Source organism: Corella eumyota, chromosome 4, assembly GCF_963082875.1.
Source record: "Corella eumyota chromosome 4, kaCorEumy4.1, whole genome shotgun sequence".
Lineage (NCBI taxonomy): Eukaryota > Metazoa > Chordata > Ascidiacea > Phlebobranchia > Corellidae > Corella > Corella eumyota.
In genome coordinates, this window is record NC_137493.1 from 8830529 (window position 1) to 8848133 (window position 17605).

At 29.0% G+C, this 17605-nt stretch overlaps 2 protein-coding genes and 1 pseudogene across 5 annotated transcripts; 2 read left to right on the forward strand and 1 right to left on the reverse strand.

Moving 5' to 3' along the window:
• The window catches only part of LOC145750772 (guanine nucleotide-binding protein-like 3-like protein), a 5859-nt pseudogene extending 442 nt beyond the window's left edge, over positions 1–5417 (forward strand).
• LOC145750323 (DNA-directed primase/polymerase protein-like) lies at positions 1829–4344 on the reverse strand. The gene is made up of 2 exons (XM_082566323.1): positions 4179–4344; positions 1829–3706 (listed from the first exon to the last, which is right to left on the reverse strand). Exon 2 carries the CDS (start codon positions 3664–3666, stop codon positions 2437–2439), a length of 1230 nt encoding a protein of 409 aa, XP_082422449.1. The 5' UTR covers positions 3667–3706; positions 4179–4344; the 3' UTR covers positions 1829–2436.
• A 1552-nt stretch (positions 5418–6969) lies between the features above and the next one.
• Positions 6970–17250, forward strand: LOC145749387 (tubulin tyrosine ligase 3-like). Of its 4 annotated transcripts, none has more exons than XM_082565142.1 (20): positions 6970–7870; positions 8473–8616; positions 8967–9032; positions 9174–9216; positions 9533–9613; positions 9675–9889; positions 10186–10345; positions 10467–10570; positions 10779–10904; positions 10965–11079; positions 11295–11411; positions 11506–11671; positions 11752–11900; positions 12126–12369; positions 12766–12882; positions 13267–13368; positions 13498–13649; positions 13743–13849; positions 13987–14932; positions 16848–17250. In XM_082565142.1, exons 1-20 carry the CDS (start codon positions 7775–7777, stop codon positions 17060–17062), a joined length of 3465 nt encoding a protein of 1154 aa, XP_082421268.1. In that variant the 5' UTR covers positions 6970–7774; the 3' UTR covers positions 17063–17250. The 4 variants fall into 4 exon arrangements, with proteins under 4 accessions (XP_082421268.1, XP_082421266.1, XP_082421267.1 ...); XM_082565143.1 differs by having other exon boundaries at positions 6971–7870; positions 16844–16987; XM_082565140.1 differs by lacking the exon at positions 16848–17250 and having other exon boundaries at positions 13987–16813.
• Positions 17251–17605: the final 355 nt, after the last annotated feature.

Here is a 17605-nt window from a genome sequence, read left to right on the forward strand (position 1 = left end):
TAAGGATATAAAATAGGAAAAGGTTACATAACAAACATTCTTGTGTTGCGTACTTCCAAACAATTTTAAAGTTTTTATATTAAAATTGTCGATTTTGTATTAATGTTTGTTGTTTAACTTGACGTTTTTCAGAAGGTAAAAGTGATAAAGTTAAAACAGCAAAAATCTGTTGGTTTAATATATAATGAAACTTCTTTGAAAACATACTACAAAGAGTTTAGAAAGGTAAATTTGATGGCTTAAATTTGATGTTGTTCTGGAAGTTCTGGATGCAAGAGATCCTCTTGGATGCAGGTGTTTAGAAGTTGAGAGGACTGCATTAGAGTCCAGAGCTAAAAAAAAAGTTGTTCTTGTTTTAAATAAAATTGGTTAGTGTATTAACAAAATGATCAATATTGTTCATGAATAAAAAATAAAACTATTCTAATTTTATTAGACTGTAAATTTGTATAAAGTTTGATCTAAAATGTAGAAACAATGTTTTATTGGTTGGGTTTTAATATTTGTGCTTTCAACTTAGATTTAGTACCGAAAGAAAATGTTGAGGAATGGATCAAATACCTAAGAAATGAATTTCCCACAGTTGCTTTCAAATCTTCAACTCAATTCCAGAAAAATAACTTGGTAAGATGTTGCTTCTTATTTTTTTAATTATATATATATATGTATATATATATATATATCAGGGAACAAAATACTGCTCTAAAAATGCGACCTCACCTTTTGCGAATTGGTTTTCAAACGTTAATTCGTACCCTGTATATATATCTAATTTATTTTTATCAGTTCACTAGGCTATATAAATTGTAGTATATATTTAAATTAACTAACTTTTCTAAACAAAGGTATTTTTTATTAGATCCAGTGTAAAGTCCCATTAAAACAGATCAACACTCAATTGTTGTCGACAACAAGTCAGTGTGTTAGGGCTGAAAGTCTTCTTAAACTTTTGTCAAACTACTGTCGACAGAATGATGTTGAAACTGCAAAATTGTTGGTGTAGTAGGTGAGTACTTAAGAAATTTTATTTCAACTTGGGTCCTACTGTGAAAATGTTTTATTCGCAGTTTGTGATGATTAATTTTTTTTATTGGTCTTGAGTAACCTTCAAAAGTTATATAATTTTTGGTGACCTTGTAACTTACAGCTATGGAAATTTAACTTTTAAATCTCAAGGGGTATATTAGATACCTTTGCTAACACTCTGTTAGTTGTATTTTAAAATAAATGTTGTGTTAAATTCTTATTTTGCACAAACCACACTTTTTTGGACCTAAAGTTGTTGTAATTTTGATTACATTTTTAAGGTTTTCCAAATGTGGGCAAGAGTAGTGTGATTATCTGTCTTGAGAGAGCTAAGGCCTGCAATGTTGGAGCTATGCCTGGATTTACTAAGTTTGTTTATTTTATTATTGTTTCAATTTATAACAATTAGGCCCTATATATATATTATTTATGGTTTACCATTGTCATAAATTTGTGTAGAAACACAACCTAATTTAAAAAAATGTAATTGGAAAAACATTAAAATTTTTGATTGTCCTGGTATTGGATCAAGTGATGCTGCTGTTATTCTTCGAAATTGTGTCAAAGTAAGTTTTAGTTTAACATTATTTTTTTACCAATCTTTATCGTTAAGTTTTTTTTATATGAACTATTTGAAGCTAGTAATAAATTGCTTTAATTTTTGGGCACTAGTTTTTATAACATAGTTTTGATATTTTTTCTTATACTGCATTCTGTAACCTGAGATACTGGCAATTTTTGAAAGCTAAAAGTTAATTAAATTTTCTTAAAGTATTATGTAAACATTTGCATGGTAATTTTTATCAATTTATTTAAAATTAAACTCACACTATTTATAAAACTTTCTACTGTTATTTTCACACAGATTAAAACACTGGTTGACACTGTGACCCCAATACAAGCAATATTAAAAAGATGCAACAAACAACAGGTTAGATATTAAAATTTAGATAAATTAGTAATTAAAGTTTTAACTTATTTGTCTAAGTACCAATCTATATATAATATACATTAATGTCTTTTTCATAAGCTGTTAAAAATACATGCCAGATGTTAAATTATTATGGGCAATATTTAATGCTAACTCATACAACCAGCAATAAAATTGGAATTGGACCAATGGGTAATTATAAAACCTGTAAGACATGTATTTAACTGATAAAGCTGATAACAAATATAGTTTTTTCACTACAAAAAAAATAATAAAAGGAAGTGCTATAAATGTCAAAGGCTTTTAATTTTTAAAGGGCAATTCTAACACAAAAAAAATTGAAAAAACCAAACCTAATATACATACATATATTAAATATTTTTCAACAAAAGATTCTACAATTAAAAATTTACAACTATGCATTGTTGTACAAGTGTTTATTTCAGCTCTGCTGTTTGGTTAGTTTCTGTTGTGGACTTTTATATTTTCTGTTTGGGTAAACATGTTTGTGGGAGGGGTTGTTCATAATGAGGTTCATGCCCAAAGTAAAAACATTCAGCATCAAAACACTTGCTATACATTGTTTTCGAACCCAAATCAGCACACACAAAAACTCCATTACTTTTATGCTCTCTCTTGATGCTTTTACAGTAGCGAGATCCATAAATCACATACATGATGGTCTTCCATTCTTCATTATAAACTCCATTTTTTAGTTTAACATGTCCTCCAAAATTTTTACGAGCAAACTTTTTTGCCTCTGTGTAAATGATTAATTTAGGAATTGATTTTTCGTTGATTGGATTCTTGCGAAATTCTTCTACTTCTGAAGGAAGCTCTTTTAAAATTTGAGATGTGGGACTCTGCAAAATATTAGACACTAAAGATGCTAGAAAAATTTGCTTTTCGATGTTTTGCTTTTGTTTTTTAGTTGGTGGCTCATCCGTTTTATCCAAATTATCTGCTCCATCAAAATCAAACTCAGAATTATTAGAAAGCTCAAGTTTTTTTTTGGTACTTCTACTCATTGATGAATATAATCTGAAATGTTGATTTCTGTTATATAAATCTGTGTTGACAAAAATCTTGAGCAAACTGTTGATCTGGTATCGTTCAGTTTTAATCAAAAGATTTTTTAAATCACTAGCAAAGGAAAGTTGCTTTATCCAACATTCTTTTGTATTTTCTTCTTCTGTAAACTCCTTAAAATCTTTAATAATTTTCCTGACAAATTTCCCACATTCTTTGTTTGATTTAAACACAAATTGATCAGGTAAATGCCATATCAAATGTTTGCTGAACTTCAATTCAGTGCTCGAATCCAACTCAACGACGTTTTTCCTGCTACATTTAAGTTCAAATTCTCTTTTTAGGCATTCATTTACATATTTAATCCAAAATGTTACCATAGAGTTTCCATTCTTTGCAGGGTTTAAGGTTTTATCAAATTCCAAGTCGAAATACAGATGGCAAGTCTCATTCGGTAAAATAACTTCATGGTAAAAGAGATTCTGAGTATCTGAATCACAAATTTTGTTCCACATTTGTTCTGCTGTTTTAAGATAATAAAGTTTGGTTTTGTCTTTATTGGCATATGCAAAAACATGAACATCTTTATTTAAAGACTTAAGCTTTTTAGCAGCCGTATTAAGGTCATAAAAGGAATTCATGTGTTCCATTCTTTTCCATTGGTTTGCATAAGTACTCATCTTAGACGGCTATTTTTTGATATTCTAGTTGACTTAAATGCTAAAATAAAAGTTTTTAAAAGTTTGATGTAGCAACTAAAAGATATGGTAAGGGTAGCATAAATGGGTAGGTCAAAATCAGTCAATTCACATCAAGGAGAAATAAAAGTTAAAAAAAAAATTCAAAAATTTAATTTTTAGAATAACGTTTTTGTTGTAAACAAATGATGATGCGATATAATGTTTCAAATTATGATGATGTCACAGATTTTTTTAGAACTACTTGCAAAACAAAAGGGGGAATATTAAAAAAAAGGGCAATACCTAACAATACCTTGATGCTGCAGCGAAAAGAACATTACAAGACTGGAATAGGTAAAAGGCAATTTAACGGGCAAAACTCGTTTTGTATATTTGACCCCTAATTTTACATACTGCGCTATTTTCTTTGTTATTGAAATATAAAATTACTTAAAAAGGATAGCAATTAAACACTAATAATTTTTTTACAAAAGCTAAGACCATTTTCTTACCTTATTAAAAAATTTTCAATAAAAATATTTTTTACTTCAATATTTTTTTATAACATAACTTTCTTAATATAATTATTGCCGGAAAGTTTAAGCTAGTCTAACAACTAATAAACCTTTTTTTTATAGCTCAAAAATCAACACAAAGCTTGGTAAACAGGGACACATATTTACTCTAGAATAATAAAAAGTGTTTTAAAAATAACACAAACCTTGATTTTTGCCAAGCATACATTAACTGATTTAAAAAGAAAAATTGAAAAAAACATTATATCAGCTTGAATAGGAAACTTTATATTAAGGCTTGAATACTTTTTTTTATAAAGGGAATTAATTATAGACAATAAGAGATTGTTTTTTCCACCTTTGTTCATAAATACTTTTATTGTTTTTTTAAACTACCCAGACAAGGCAAGGTCATAGTTTATTTGTTTTCATTTATGAGCTGATTTCTTTTTATTAATTAAAGTTATTAAAAAAATGTTTAAAGCTTTAATATACTTTTATCTTAACTATATTTTCTGACTTCTATATTATATTTAACTTTTTTGTTTTAGTTTTTTTTTACTTGTATTTTTTAACAAAAAACACAGATAAATATGTATTTATATTTAGTTCATAAAAATTGCCAAATCAAATTGTCATTTTAAATATTGTCATTGTCAATTTACAACAGCTATAAATAATTTTATAAAATGTAAAAAGTTTTTTTGTTCTTAAGATTTGGACTTTTATCTTAATAATAAATTTGTTTTTAGTGAATAGATATCTTACTACAACCACTCTCCTTCTCGTGTTGAAGCGAAAATTGTGAATTCAATGACAAAAGAATTTGACTGGGTAAATTAAGTTTGACTATTATGTTTTTTGTATAATGCAACATTAGTTTATTGATTGTCCACCGCAAATGCTGCAATTTTATCAGAACTAATATGATTGCAACAAAGTATGTGCATAATTATAGGATCTTCTTAAAGAAGAGAATAAAAATTCTTTGGAAAATTTAAGGGGAGCTCTTTCTGCCTCCAGATCTATTTTATTTAAATCATCAGGTTGAAAATTTTATTAAAATAAGTTGTATATTTATATCTATTTTATGATAAACTTTTTTGGTTTTAAAAAGTATATGTTTTATTTTATATTAGTTTTATCCAACTACAAAATAAAAAAAATTCACCTTATTTTTTACTAGGTCCAACTGAGATCGCAGACCAGAAAGAAGAAGAACAAAATATAAAGTAGAATGAGGGACAGTAGGAGGAGGAGGAAGAAGAAGATGATGAAATTTTCGGAAGAGGAAAAGAAGATGATGAAAAAGTGGTAAAATTTGAAATTGGGTTTCAAAAGGTAAAAAAAAAATTTAAAACTTTTTAAAATTAAGTAGTTTTTTAAATTTTTTAAGCTTGGAGAAATTACAATAGATGTAAAATTAAAAAAAGTTGAAGAAAAAAACAAAAAAAGAAAGAAGGAAAAATAAAAATGGAAGATATAGTCAAGGATGGTAGCAATATTCAAGCTAATAAAATAGTAAAGGAATTAATGAAAAACAACACAAAAAGGAAGAAAAGAGCTTGTATGTAATTGAAAAAATAATTTTACAGCATTTGTAAAATGGATTTGTAACAATTGGCTGTTTTTATTTTAAAATATTAAAAAAAGCTGTTTTGGCACTTTTTTCATATGAAAAACCTAATTTATTAGCAGCAATGAACATTTCTTTGAATGAAAATTATGACTTTAACGTTGACCTTGGCCTGCCAGGTTGATTCAAAGCTACAAAAACAATTATAGACTAAGGTTTTGTTTTATATTTCTATAATATTACAATCTTGTAACAGTAAAGACATAAATACCAATGTATGACATTGGTAATTAAATGCAATCGTGTAATTTTTAGAAAGTTTCAACAAATAATTAATTTTTAAAGACCTAAATTATAACATTTTCATAAAACTATGAATTCTTACTATTTAATTGGATAACGTTGAAGTGTAAATGTTTAATACTAGCAGGAAAAAATGACAATGGTGGATAAATTCTTTGTGGTTTTGTTTGGGTATTAAATATTGGATTACAAATAAATGTCTAATTGAATTAATAATTAGGCAAATTAAAATAAAGATATGTAAAAGGGTATAAAAATTTAATTTATTAATACAACTTTATCTGTTTAAATAATTAAGATTTTAATTATTTTCTGCTTTGATGTTATTTTAGTTACAAAATAATTTTTAAATGTTTTTTTTAACACAAAAAGCAGATATTTAAAACTATAAATTAAAGAAAAGGTTACATTACAAACATTTTTGTGTTGTGTATTTCCTTTTACAAAATTGTATTCACGCCCAGAAATTGTTAAAAGCCTTTTTAGTGTGATTTTAAATCTATTAACATCAGCTTTTTGTGGGCATGGCAGGATTTTATATCATTCATGGTACACTCTCTATTGTTATGGAGCATTGTCTCATAAGAATTGCTATTGTAACCTAATAGTGTAACAATAGGCTTTATTTTTGCAGCTGGTTTTTAATAAAACTTTTACAGAAAAAGTTAAAATTTTAAGCGAATTTTTAAATTTTTTTAACAACGCTATGCCTTAACTAAAATCTGAACTTATTATATTTGAGTGTTTTTTGTGTTATGGACTCCTATAGAGAGTGGATTCTAACCAGAAATCTAAGAGGTAAACAATCTAAAAACTTTTACACGCTTGTTTTTGAATACAAAAGAGTGAAAAGGCGTCCTTGGTAACCAATTGTGTTAAAAGATACAGCTCGCGTTTAAGTACTTTGTGAGATATGTACCTTTAAAGACTTATTGACTTTCACTTGACAAGTGGCTCTCACTTTAATCCATTAACCATTTAAATAAGGAAAAAAGTAGGTGTGGGTTTTTGTGGGTATTTTAAAGAGGCTTTATTAGTTAGTTGTTTAGCTTTAAAATATTCAAGCTATTAAAATATTTAACTATCAAGCTTAGTAGAAATAAATTGATTAAAAAAATAGTTTTATAAGTAAGGCTGCATTTGTTATTTTATCATACAAAGGATTTTAAGTTTTGTTTAAGATGCTACAGCAAGTGTTATTTAATAAAATATGCATGGTAACTTATAAAGCTATAAAGTTTTTATTTGATCTACATGTGTATTTACAGGTTGAGCTTGTATGATGTAATCAAGAAATTATACGATAAAATTTCAAATTAAATTCAATGTTAGATCAATTTTTTATGTTTGGTTGATGAAGCGTAAATAGTGGTCTATATTTGGTTTTGATGTTATTTATTTTTGTTTGGGGAAAATTATCTTGTAATGACGCTGTGTTATACAAATGTATATAATATATTGTTTTGTTAGTTTAATACACAACAGAATTTGTGTAGTAAATACTATATTTATAGGCCCAGACTTAGTTATTTACAAAAACTACATTAAATTTGGAATTGCTTATTTTAAAAAGAAGTATTTTGTATTAAGTTTCATTGTAGCTTATTTAGTAAGCAGTAATATATTTTACAGAGTAGAACCTTAGTGTAGGCTGAACTAGAGTTGGATTTAAATAAAAGTTTGCTAATGCATTTTTATTAAAGTACAAAGAAAAATGCCTGAGGTAGTTGTTCCAACGCAGGAGAGACCAACCTCAAGTTTATTAAAAATTAACATTGAAGAGTTGGAAAAAGATCAGCCCAAACCAACGGTAAATATAAAAAAACTTTTCTTTACATACTTATATGTTTACATATTTAAAGGACTGAAATTGAATTATAAGCTATCATTTTGCTGTAAGTACATTAGGTTAACTTTTTGATTGTTTTTTTTAGTTATGAATTAAATAATTGCTCAAAATAGATTAAAACATTTTGTTTACTCTGAATTATACTAGACACAATAAAAATATTGTATAAAATACAAAGCTAATATATAATTTATTTAGTGGCCTCGATATAAAAACTCTCTTTGTAATATGCATTTGAAATGTTTGTTTTATTTGGTTATTGGTTACTATGCTGGCAAACCTTAAGAAAATAAAAACTTGTTTGTTTAAAAGTTTTAATTAAGATATTTTGTTTGCTGTTGGTTTTATTTAACTTCTGGTTTAAATATTTACCAGAAGGCCACAACCAAACAGCTAGAGTAACACAATTCGGGTTTCAATTATAAACCTTAGTTGTACAAACTGCAAAACTAGTACGATAAACATTTAATTTTTTTAAATGTTTTGTAATGCTAAAAATTCTAAAACCGAAAAGGTCCAGAAATAATGAAGTGCACATTTTCTTAAATTGAGAATATTTTAAGGCAAAACTAAGTCCAAAAGATGAGTTTGGCGCTGAGTTTACTTTTCATCCTCGAGTGAGTACGGCTAGCTCAAGAATTGTTGAAAATTTGGGGATGGATTTTTTGGCCAGACAAGAACGACATATGGAACGTCAAAAGAAATTAGTAAGTTGTTTTTTTAGACTAAAACATAACTTAAAATATTAAAAAAATAAAATGGTATTTTATTGACAAAAAATTTATTTAGGCTTTACTCTATATATTCTAATCAACATTTAAAACAAATATTTTATATTAAATTTCTTACAAGAGTTATAAAATATTTAAAAAGATTTATTTATCTACTAAAGAATAATGTAGCATTTTTCTAAAAATACTACTTATTATTTAGTTTGTTATTTACTGTAAACAATTAACTTGTTTAAGGAAACTGTGATATGTTATATGTAAACGATTAAGAAAAAATATTTTAAATTTTTGTTCCTTTAAAATTTGATTTTAAAATTATATTTTAGTATGAAGAAAGTCAGGCCTTACATAACTCAACATATACAGTTCAAAATGATTCAAAAAGACCCAAAGTAAAGAAAAAAAAAGAGTTTTAATTTTAAACCATATTAGATTTGGTTTAGATGTGTGAAAGCAAATTTTGTTTACATAAAACATTTTTAACATTTTTTTGGCTATAATTAAAAAAATTAAATGAATATTTTCATGTTTAGATAACAAATTCTCAAAGACCTTCTAGTACATTTAGTGCATATGGTAAGTTGTTTATAAATAAATATTTTTTTATTATGAATTAGTTTAGGGATTTTCTTATTAATTAAAAAGATTAATTTAATTGTTTTATTAAGTTGGATAATCAGTTTCATTAATGAATCAATTTATTACTAATTAATTTAAAAAAATAATGTTTGCCTAATCATAAGATTATTTAAATAGCTTAAATTGATTTTGTTAAACTAATAGTTTTAAACTTCTTTTGAATAAATTTTGACTTCAGTTAGTACTTAGACTTACACTATTTTATTGTTGTTCAAATATTTAAGGCACTATTTATAAATATCCAATAATTTAGGAGATAGAAGTTTATTAAAGAAGAGAACTAAAATGCCAAAGAATAATATAAGAAGGAAAAATACTACTCAAGAAGATATGGGTAAATTATTTATATGTTTTTATTGTAAAAAATCAAATATAATAGAAATATTTTTTTATAGATGTAGATGGACTTCCAAGGTCCCCATTACCTATGCCTGGATCCCATTCACCTCCTCCTTTACCCCCAAGGGCTAAGACCTTGTACCCAATGTCCCAGACTATGTCATCAGGAAGCTTTAGTTCATTAGCGGCAAGAAAACGAAACTCAAGTGACCCTTATGCAAATTTTGATCGTCTTCAAAAGGCAAAACTAATAGCTGAGAAAGCAATAAAAGTAATTTTTTTCTTGTATAAAATTGTGATGGATTAATTAAACAAATAAACATAAATTTTAACTTTATTTTTTTTAGTAATAATTAAGTAAGTATATTGCTTTGTAAATTTTCTAAAAGTCAATTTTGGTCTTATTGATTAATGAACTTTTCAGTCTGTGTAAAAATTTTTAATTAATTTTTTAATACATTTAATAAATGAATTAAAATGTTATGATTAAAAACTGTGTTAGGCTTATACTTATGCACACAAATGCACACAAAGTAAAAAAATTTCAACACAGTATTTATTTTTTAGTGTAAAAAAATATTTTCCATCCATGGTCCTTACCCTCTGATAAGAAAAGCTCTTCGTGATCGGGGATGGGTGGAAAAGGAGTTTAAACTTCCTCTTAGAGCAAAAATGAACAACAAATCAAACGACTCGGATGATGATGCTGATGACGACGATGATTTTGGTAAAGACTTTTTTAATTTATGTAAACACTTTAATTTTTAATTTTCATTAGTAAATTATTTTCTTTTAATTTTTTATTTGTGAACTAAAAAATATTTAATTTTGGTTCAAATTACTTTTAGATGATGATGTAGGACAGAAAGATAGCGGAATAGGAATGAGTCCACGACCTCCCTTTGAGTCAAATGAAGACGAAAACGAACCAAACGATTGTTATGGAATAATGGTAAAGATAAATTATCCCTTTTTGAGAAAAAGCAATAAATATATATTCTTTATATTAAGTAACTTTAAATGTTTATTTTAAAAGTATCTAACTTAAGGTCAGTATTAAACTAGCATAAAACTAACTAGGTTGTGCTATATATATTTAAATTTAAGCCAATTTTAATTTTTGTGTATTGGATATAAGATTTCTTTTATAATTTTTTCAGGGTCGCATGGTAAGAAATGAGACAGCAATGTTTCAATGGACAACCAGAACTGCATCAGTAGATTGGAAATTTCTTCAGAAAGATCAGATAGTTAACCATTTCTCTAAAGCAAATTTTACCACCAAGGTAAGTTAAAGTTATGTAACTATATAATTTTTTGCAAACTCTAAATTTTGTTTACTATAGGTTGGTTTGTGTATGAATCTTCGAATGTTGCAATGTTTCGGTGAAGGACATTCCGACACTTTCTTTCCTCGATGTTATCGGTTAAGTAATGATGAGGATAAACTCGATTTTATAGGTAAACACTTTTTTTCCAAATAAAATACATTGCAACTAGTTTATTATATTTATGGCATTAACAAAAGAAATATATTTTTTTTGGTCAACTTATCTTTACATTTTTAATGATCATTGTTGCTTAACTATAACATCTGCAAAATTAATTTATATACATTTTTTTGCTATATACTCAAAAATGTTTTGGTTAATTAAAAAGATTGTTTCTTATTTCAGATGACTTTAGACTTACAGCAGCCTCAGGAATACTTAAAATAGCTGTAGCAAGACACACTGATGATAGTTATGGACAGGAGACTGAAAAATTTGAAAATGGTCAACTACCTCCTCCTGGTATATTTATAAAAAATCAAGTTATTTTATTGTTTAAATATTTAAATAATAATTTATTATAAATAATAACAAGTAGTTATTTTTTGTGCTTCAGGAGGAACTCATGTTATCCCAACTGAGATTTTGTTACTTGCGATAAAAGTTTGTGAGATGAAGACACAGGAGCGTGACCATGACGACATTGACATGGATGAATGCCTTTTCAGCATTCCGGAGGAATCGTGGAATCAACTCATCTTCCATTACTCAAAACTTGTCCAGTAATATTTTTATATTGTATTTATCAAAACTTGCTAATTTTAATTAATTAAATAAAATAAATGTACATTTTACATTACAGTGAAGGAGCAGTATTAGCTCATAGTGGAAGTTATTACAAGAAATGTGAGGAAGTGTTAAGTAAATTAAAGGAATTCAACCCCCAACATGTTATTGAAGGAATGAAAAATACCTGGATTATAAAACCTGGGGCTAAGTCAAGGGGCAGAGGTAAAACTTTTTTAATTTGTTTTTAAAGAAAAAAGTATCGCTACATCAACTAAATACAAATCTGGGGACTAATTGTCACAATTTTTAATTTATGAACTGTCAAGTAAATAGGCTATGTTAAGACTATGTAGATAAAAACTAATGAATATAATCTACATAAATATGTATTGTAGTTTTTATACTTTTTAAAAACGATATTTTAAAACTCATTTCAATTTTTTTTAGGCATTCTTGTTCTAAACAAGTTAGATGAAATCCTAAAGTTGGTTTCTGGTGATAGTACTTTAATAAAAGACAGTAGATGGGTTGTGCAAAAGTATGTAGAACGTCCTCTTCTTATTTATTCGACAAAATTTGATATAAGACAGTGGTTTCTGGTTAGTGATTGGAACCCACTAACTGTTTGGATTTATAAGGAAAGTTATCTAAGGTTTTCTTCAAAGCCATTTACATTGAAAAACTTAGATGCGTAAGTTGATTTTTTAATGTTTTGTTTAACTGGTTTACACTGATTTGCTTACATAAATTGAGGCCATTTATATGATTGTGTTGTTATATTATTTTTTTGAACCATTGTATAATAGAGCTTAGTGGACGATATATATGTGTATGTCCACTTTATAGACCTGCAAAATGAATAAAACTGCTGTTTGTGGTGCGCAAGTTATTTATCAAGGACAAATATTAGTAGTAAATTGCAACTGTATTACGACCATTAAAAATCCCGTCGTCGTGCAGGATCAACTAATGATAGTAACAAGTTAAATATTTGTAATGCATTTTAATAGTTATTTTCAAAAGATGATGAAAATACATAAATTATATATTTTTAAAAATTTTAAAATTAAAAAAAAACTATTTGCAGAGCCATTCATTTGTGCAATTATTCCGTTCAGAAAAATGTTGAAAGTGATCTGAATCGCCACCCTTTACTGCCACCTAGTAACATGTGGTCAAGTGATGAATTTCAAGACTACCTCAAGTAAGTTTGTAATGAAATTTAAAGAAACTATTTTAATAAATCTAGGAATACTGTTTAAGTAAACCGGCAGCGTGGTGTAGTGGTAAGAAAACTTGCTATACCACCATGAGGTCTTGGGTTCAATCCCCACAGCTCTTATGCTGTAGCGCCATTGAGTAAGGCGCTATAAACGATATAAACTCCTGCCGAGCCAGCACTGAATCAGCAGCATAGTTACTGGGCAATTATAATCTATAATAACCCAAACTGCCACAGGCAACTCGAGATTGGGTCGGAGTAACTTATGTTACTCTATGTTTAAGTCACGCATTTGACTTTCCCACATCGAGGATAAAGATATATACAAAAAAAAATAATAATAGGCTATTACAACTTTTTTTTAAGGCAAAGAGGTTGTCAGTCATTATGGGAAGACTTAATCATGCCTGGTATGAAAAAGGCAATTCAACATATTTGCCATACTGCTCAGGATACTGTAGAATACAGGTATAAATTTTTAAGTAAGATATACTGCATTTTAGTGTCATTACATGATAATTATAGCATGATTAAAAAAGTTCATTAAGGATTAAATTTAATTTACACCCTAAAAGATAAAAAACAATATATATTTAGAAAAGGGTCATTTGAATTGTATGGAGCTGATTTTATGATAGATGAGAATTATAATCCCTGGCTAATTGAAGTAAACTCAAGTCCAACAATGTCACGTGCAACTCCTGTTACAAGTAAACTATGTTCAGCTGTACAAGAGGATACAATGAAAGGTAAATTTTAACTGTAGGTAACGGGTTTAATTATCGCTACTAGCATTTTGTATTTTTTATAATCAATAATTTTTATACTTTTATTTTTTGTAGTAATTTTGGACAGAAAAAGGGATAGAAATTGTGATGTTGGATTATTCGAGATAATATTTAAACAACCTACTGTTGATGTTCCACTTTATGTTGGAAAGGCTTTAAATGTAAGAAGTCATTAATTGTAGTATTGTTAAAAAAATCTACCAAATGCTTAATGAAAATATACTTTGTAGAAATGCGATTATCAGGCCTTTAACGCTTCTTCCTTATTAACTTATTGAGGAAATTATTTACTATTCAGGTGGAAGGTTTTACCATTAAAAAGCCCAGCCAATCACGTCGTAACATTAACGTTTCGAACAACCAGAATAACTCGAATCACAGCGGTGGAGATAACTCTACATCAGGAAGTAAATTAAACATCAAAACGGCGAGCATCTACGCTCAAAGTGGTACGAATCGACCGGCAAAAATAATAATTCGCAACTCGTCAACTTATAGTTCCCCGAAGCACGGGTCAGAGCGGTCTCCGTACGCGGCAACCCACTCGTCGAAATCCCGCGAAGAACGGGCGACCAGTCCCGTTAAAATAAAAATGTCGAGTACGTTGAAAAGGTTAACCAACGAGGCGAACAACACACCTAATCGTCCGAACGCGTTTAACCTTCCAAAATGCTCTCCGAGTAATATAAGCACGGGAAGTAGCAGTGGAAGCTCGGTTTCGTGTGCCACATCACAGACAAGCGTAATGCGAATGCACGGTTTAAGCAAGGGGCCTACTTACACCATTAAACTACCAGTAGATCCACAATCCCACTCGCCTAACATTAATGGCCATGTTCATTTTGTAAGCTCTTCACAATCAAAAGCCGCGTCATCAATGGGAATAATTAACTCCCCTTATAATGGACTTATTGCTGCAGCAAATAGAGGATGTCTTCCCGGCAAACTTGCTCATTACCCCCACCCTCCCCCTCAAGCAATTGTCCCTAAAACCTTTCCGGCTTCTGGGGTTCCCGGGGGCGACGTGGTGGCTGGAGGTAACCCGATACTGCACCCGGGACCGCCTCCTGGCGTTGTAGCTGTCACCCCTCAGACAATTGGTCTCGGACTCCCCTTTCAAAAGTACTTCAACGTAAACGCGAACGTCGATCATCTGATTGGAGGACAGCCGACCAATCAGCGTCGAAGTAATTACACAAGCAGCAATATGCCAGATTTCCGACTGAGCCGACCTCGAGTTTCAGGTATTTACGAGTGGTTAACCAAACAACAAAACGGCTTTTCTGTTGCTTGTTATTATTCACCCGACGGCGACCATACTCAGACCGATGACGTCATTGCGGGTGACGTCATTGGCATAGAGCCAAGTTGTGTAAATTTAGAATCCGATAATCTAGGATCGTTATGCGTGCCTGAATTAAACGAAGATGTTGATAAATCTAGTCATAATAAAAATATTCCCGAGTCAAATTGGAAAAACTCCTCACAGCCGTTAGGTGCCGTAAGGCCCCCGGGTAAGCCACGCCCACAAATGGGCGGTGACGCTTGTCCGTTTGGCGCCAAATTTCGATTCAAAAACAAAATTAAAAATCTGCGTAAAACCAAATCGGCCACTGTTAGCTTCCAGGCTCACCGCTTTACAGAATGCGAACAAAATCGCAACGTTCCCAAAACCAGTCACGTGACACCCTCGTACCCCACCCGGGGAACCCCACTACCGTTGGTGAAGTTGTTTTCGTTAAAACAGCGCCACCAGCGGTCGTTGAAAAATAAGCGAAAGAATTTCCTAACTATTAATTGTCCCGATAATTTGCCCCAACCAGTTTAATATCAAAATAAAAATTACTTTTATTGTAACTTTGCAAAAATAATTTATTAAAGTCAAATTGTATTATTTAAGTTTTAATATAAAGAACTACAACTTATTTTCTTTTAACTAATAAAAAATTAATAGTTTTGTTTGTAATTTTACCCTGACCTTTTTTAGTTTTTTTAATTTTTGTATTATTTTCTTTAAACATTTACCTACAGCCTGCAAATTATTTTTTACTACCAATTTACCTAACAACACTAGTGCACTTTTTTGTTTTTGCTTGCTTTTATTTTTGTCATCTTGTGTTTTTTTATTATTTTGTGTGTCGTGTGATGTTTTTTGCATGGTTTTTGTTGCCTTTGTTATGTGTTTTTTAACAATTGTTTTATTTTCTAATTGTTATGTGTTGTTTTAATTTAAACTGGAAAATTCAACTTAAATTCAGCATTTGAGTTTTCAGATTTAGTAATCATTTTGGAGTTATTAATATAAATCTGAAATATGGTTGAGTTTGCATTCTAAGTATTTTGCAGTGATAGGAATAAGCATGTTGAAAATGCGTTGCTGCATGTAGAAAGTAACAAAGAATCTGTTATTTAAAATATTTTTTTTACTTTGCTAATTTTGCAAAACATGAGCAAAAGGTTTTAAATATTGTAGCCAAACGCCCGCCCTTTTCTTGCAATTAAAATGACCCTTAGAATAGGGGTTACTTAACGCTCCTACCGCCCCTTAATTTAAAATAAAATTAAAACCCTCTAAATTTTATTAATTTTTTCGTTTTTAAGATTTTTTGAAACGATTTTAATTTTTTTCGTTTTTTTCGCTTGATTTCCAGTCAACAAACAAGATTATGTCGTCATAATTGAACCATGTGTTATGGTTTCCGCATTTTCAAGTAATTTAACGAGTTGTTTAACGCTTTCTCGAACTTACGTCACTCATGCCCTTTTATGGACAAACATTTCGGTTAGAAATTTATTAAATTTATTCAACGAAAAAATTTACACTGCGATTTTCAGTTTTAAACTTTTATCCGTAAAATAAGTTCTGTTTCTTGGTAATTGTAATATGAAATTTGCATTTAGTTTATGTTGCTAAACCTTCCCAGTTAAAAGGAAATTAGACAAAACTAAGTAAATAAACAACGAATTTTTAAAACATTTTAACGCTTTTAGCCGTGTTTTTTTTACTACATCAATCTGTAAAGAATATTTTTAAACTACGCCTTATAAAAACGTTTTTCTGATAAATAATGCTAATTAGTGACGTAATTTGAATGACGTAGTATGTGTGACGTAATAAAATAGCATTATCAACACCTGATGTCCAACTTTACCAGGTAGACTTTACTAAGTCGAACTGTGTCATTTGCGACCGCGCGGAGTCATCTCTCGGACGGTCTCACGAAGATTCATCCGCGGCGGAAAAGCCCCAGCCCAGAAACCGACGTCAGGTCACGTGCAACTGTTCGTCCAATCGCTCGCCGGTATGCGACGATTTTCTGACCAGTAGCGTTAACTGCACTGGCGACCCACCGCCAATCGGAAGCCGATCATGACGTCATAATTATTTTTTTTATAAAGCGCACTTAAAAAATATCATCTATGCCAATATTGGTTATTTTTTATAAAAATTATTTACTTAAATAGGATTAAAGGTGTTTTAGTTTTATGTGTTATCAGGTTTATTTCTTATATGGAAAAATATTTTATCATGTTTAGTTAACTAAATAAAAGTTGACTTCACTTATAATAATAAAAAATAACTTATGCAGTTTAGTGTTATTTAATTAGTTATTAAGGCAAAGACAAAAATTAGTTTTTAGAAAGAGGTAGTTTTCAGCAAATTCTCCAAACTAAAAAGTATTTAAAAAGTATATAAAAGTATTGTTTCTTGAAAAACAAGAGACTTGTATAAGTTCAAATCAGAAAATATTACTTAGAAATTTATTTGGTAAACACACGTTTTTTTACTTAGCCTTTTTAATCTAGGGCTAAACTACAAGAAAATGGTTGTAATCTTCATATACGTCATCATATTACAGTTGTCGTTTTTTTCTAACAAATGTTGTAGTCAAATTTTAGGTTTGGTTAGCAGGTTA

What these genes read in the sequence shown, in the direction of transcription:
- LOC145749387 (XM_082565140.1), top strand. Translation starts at nt 7,775, where the DNA reads ATGCCTGAGGTAGTTGTTCCAACGCAGGAGAGACCAACCTCAAGTTTA. An exon ending in TAGCTGAGAAAGCAATAAAA is followed by an intron (nt 9,890 to 10,185) that starts GTAATTTTTTTC and finishes TTTATTTTTTAG; the next exon opens with TGTAAAAAAATATTTTCCAT. An exon ending in GAATTTCAAGACTACCTCAA is followed by an intron (nt 12,883 to 13,266) that starts GTAAGTTTGTAA and finishes CTTTTTTTTAAG; the next exon opens with GCAAAGAGGTTGTCAGTCAT.
- LOC145750323 (XM_082566323.1), bottom strand. Translation starts at nt 3,666, where the DNA reads ATGAGTACTTATGCAAACCAATGGAAAAGAATGGAACACATGAATTCC.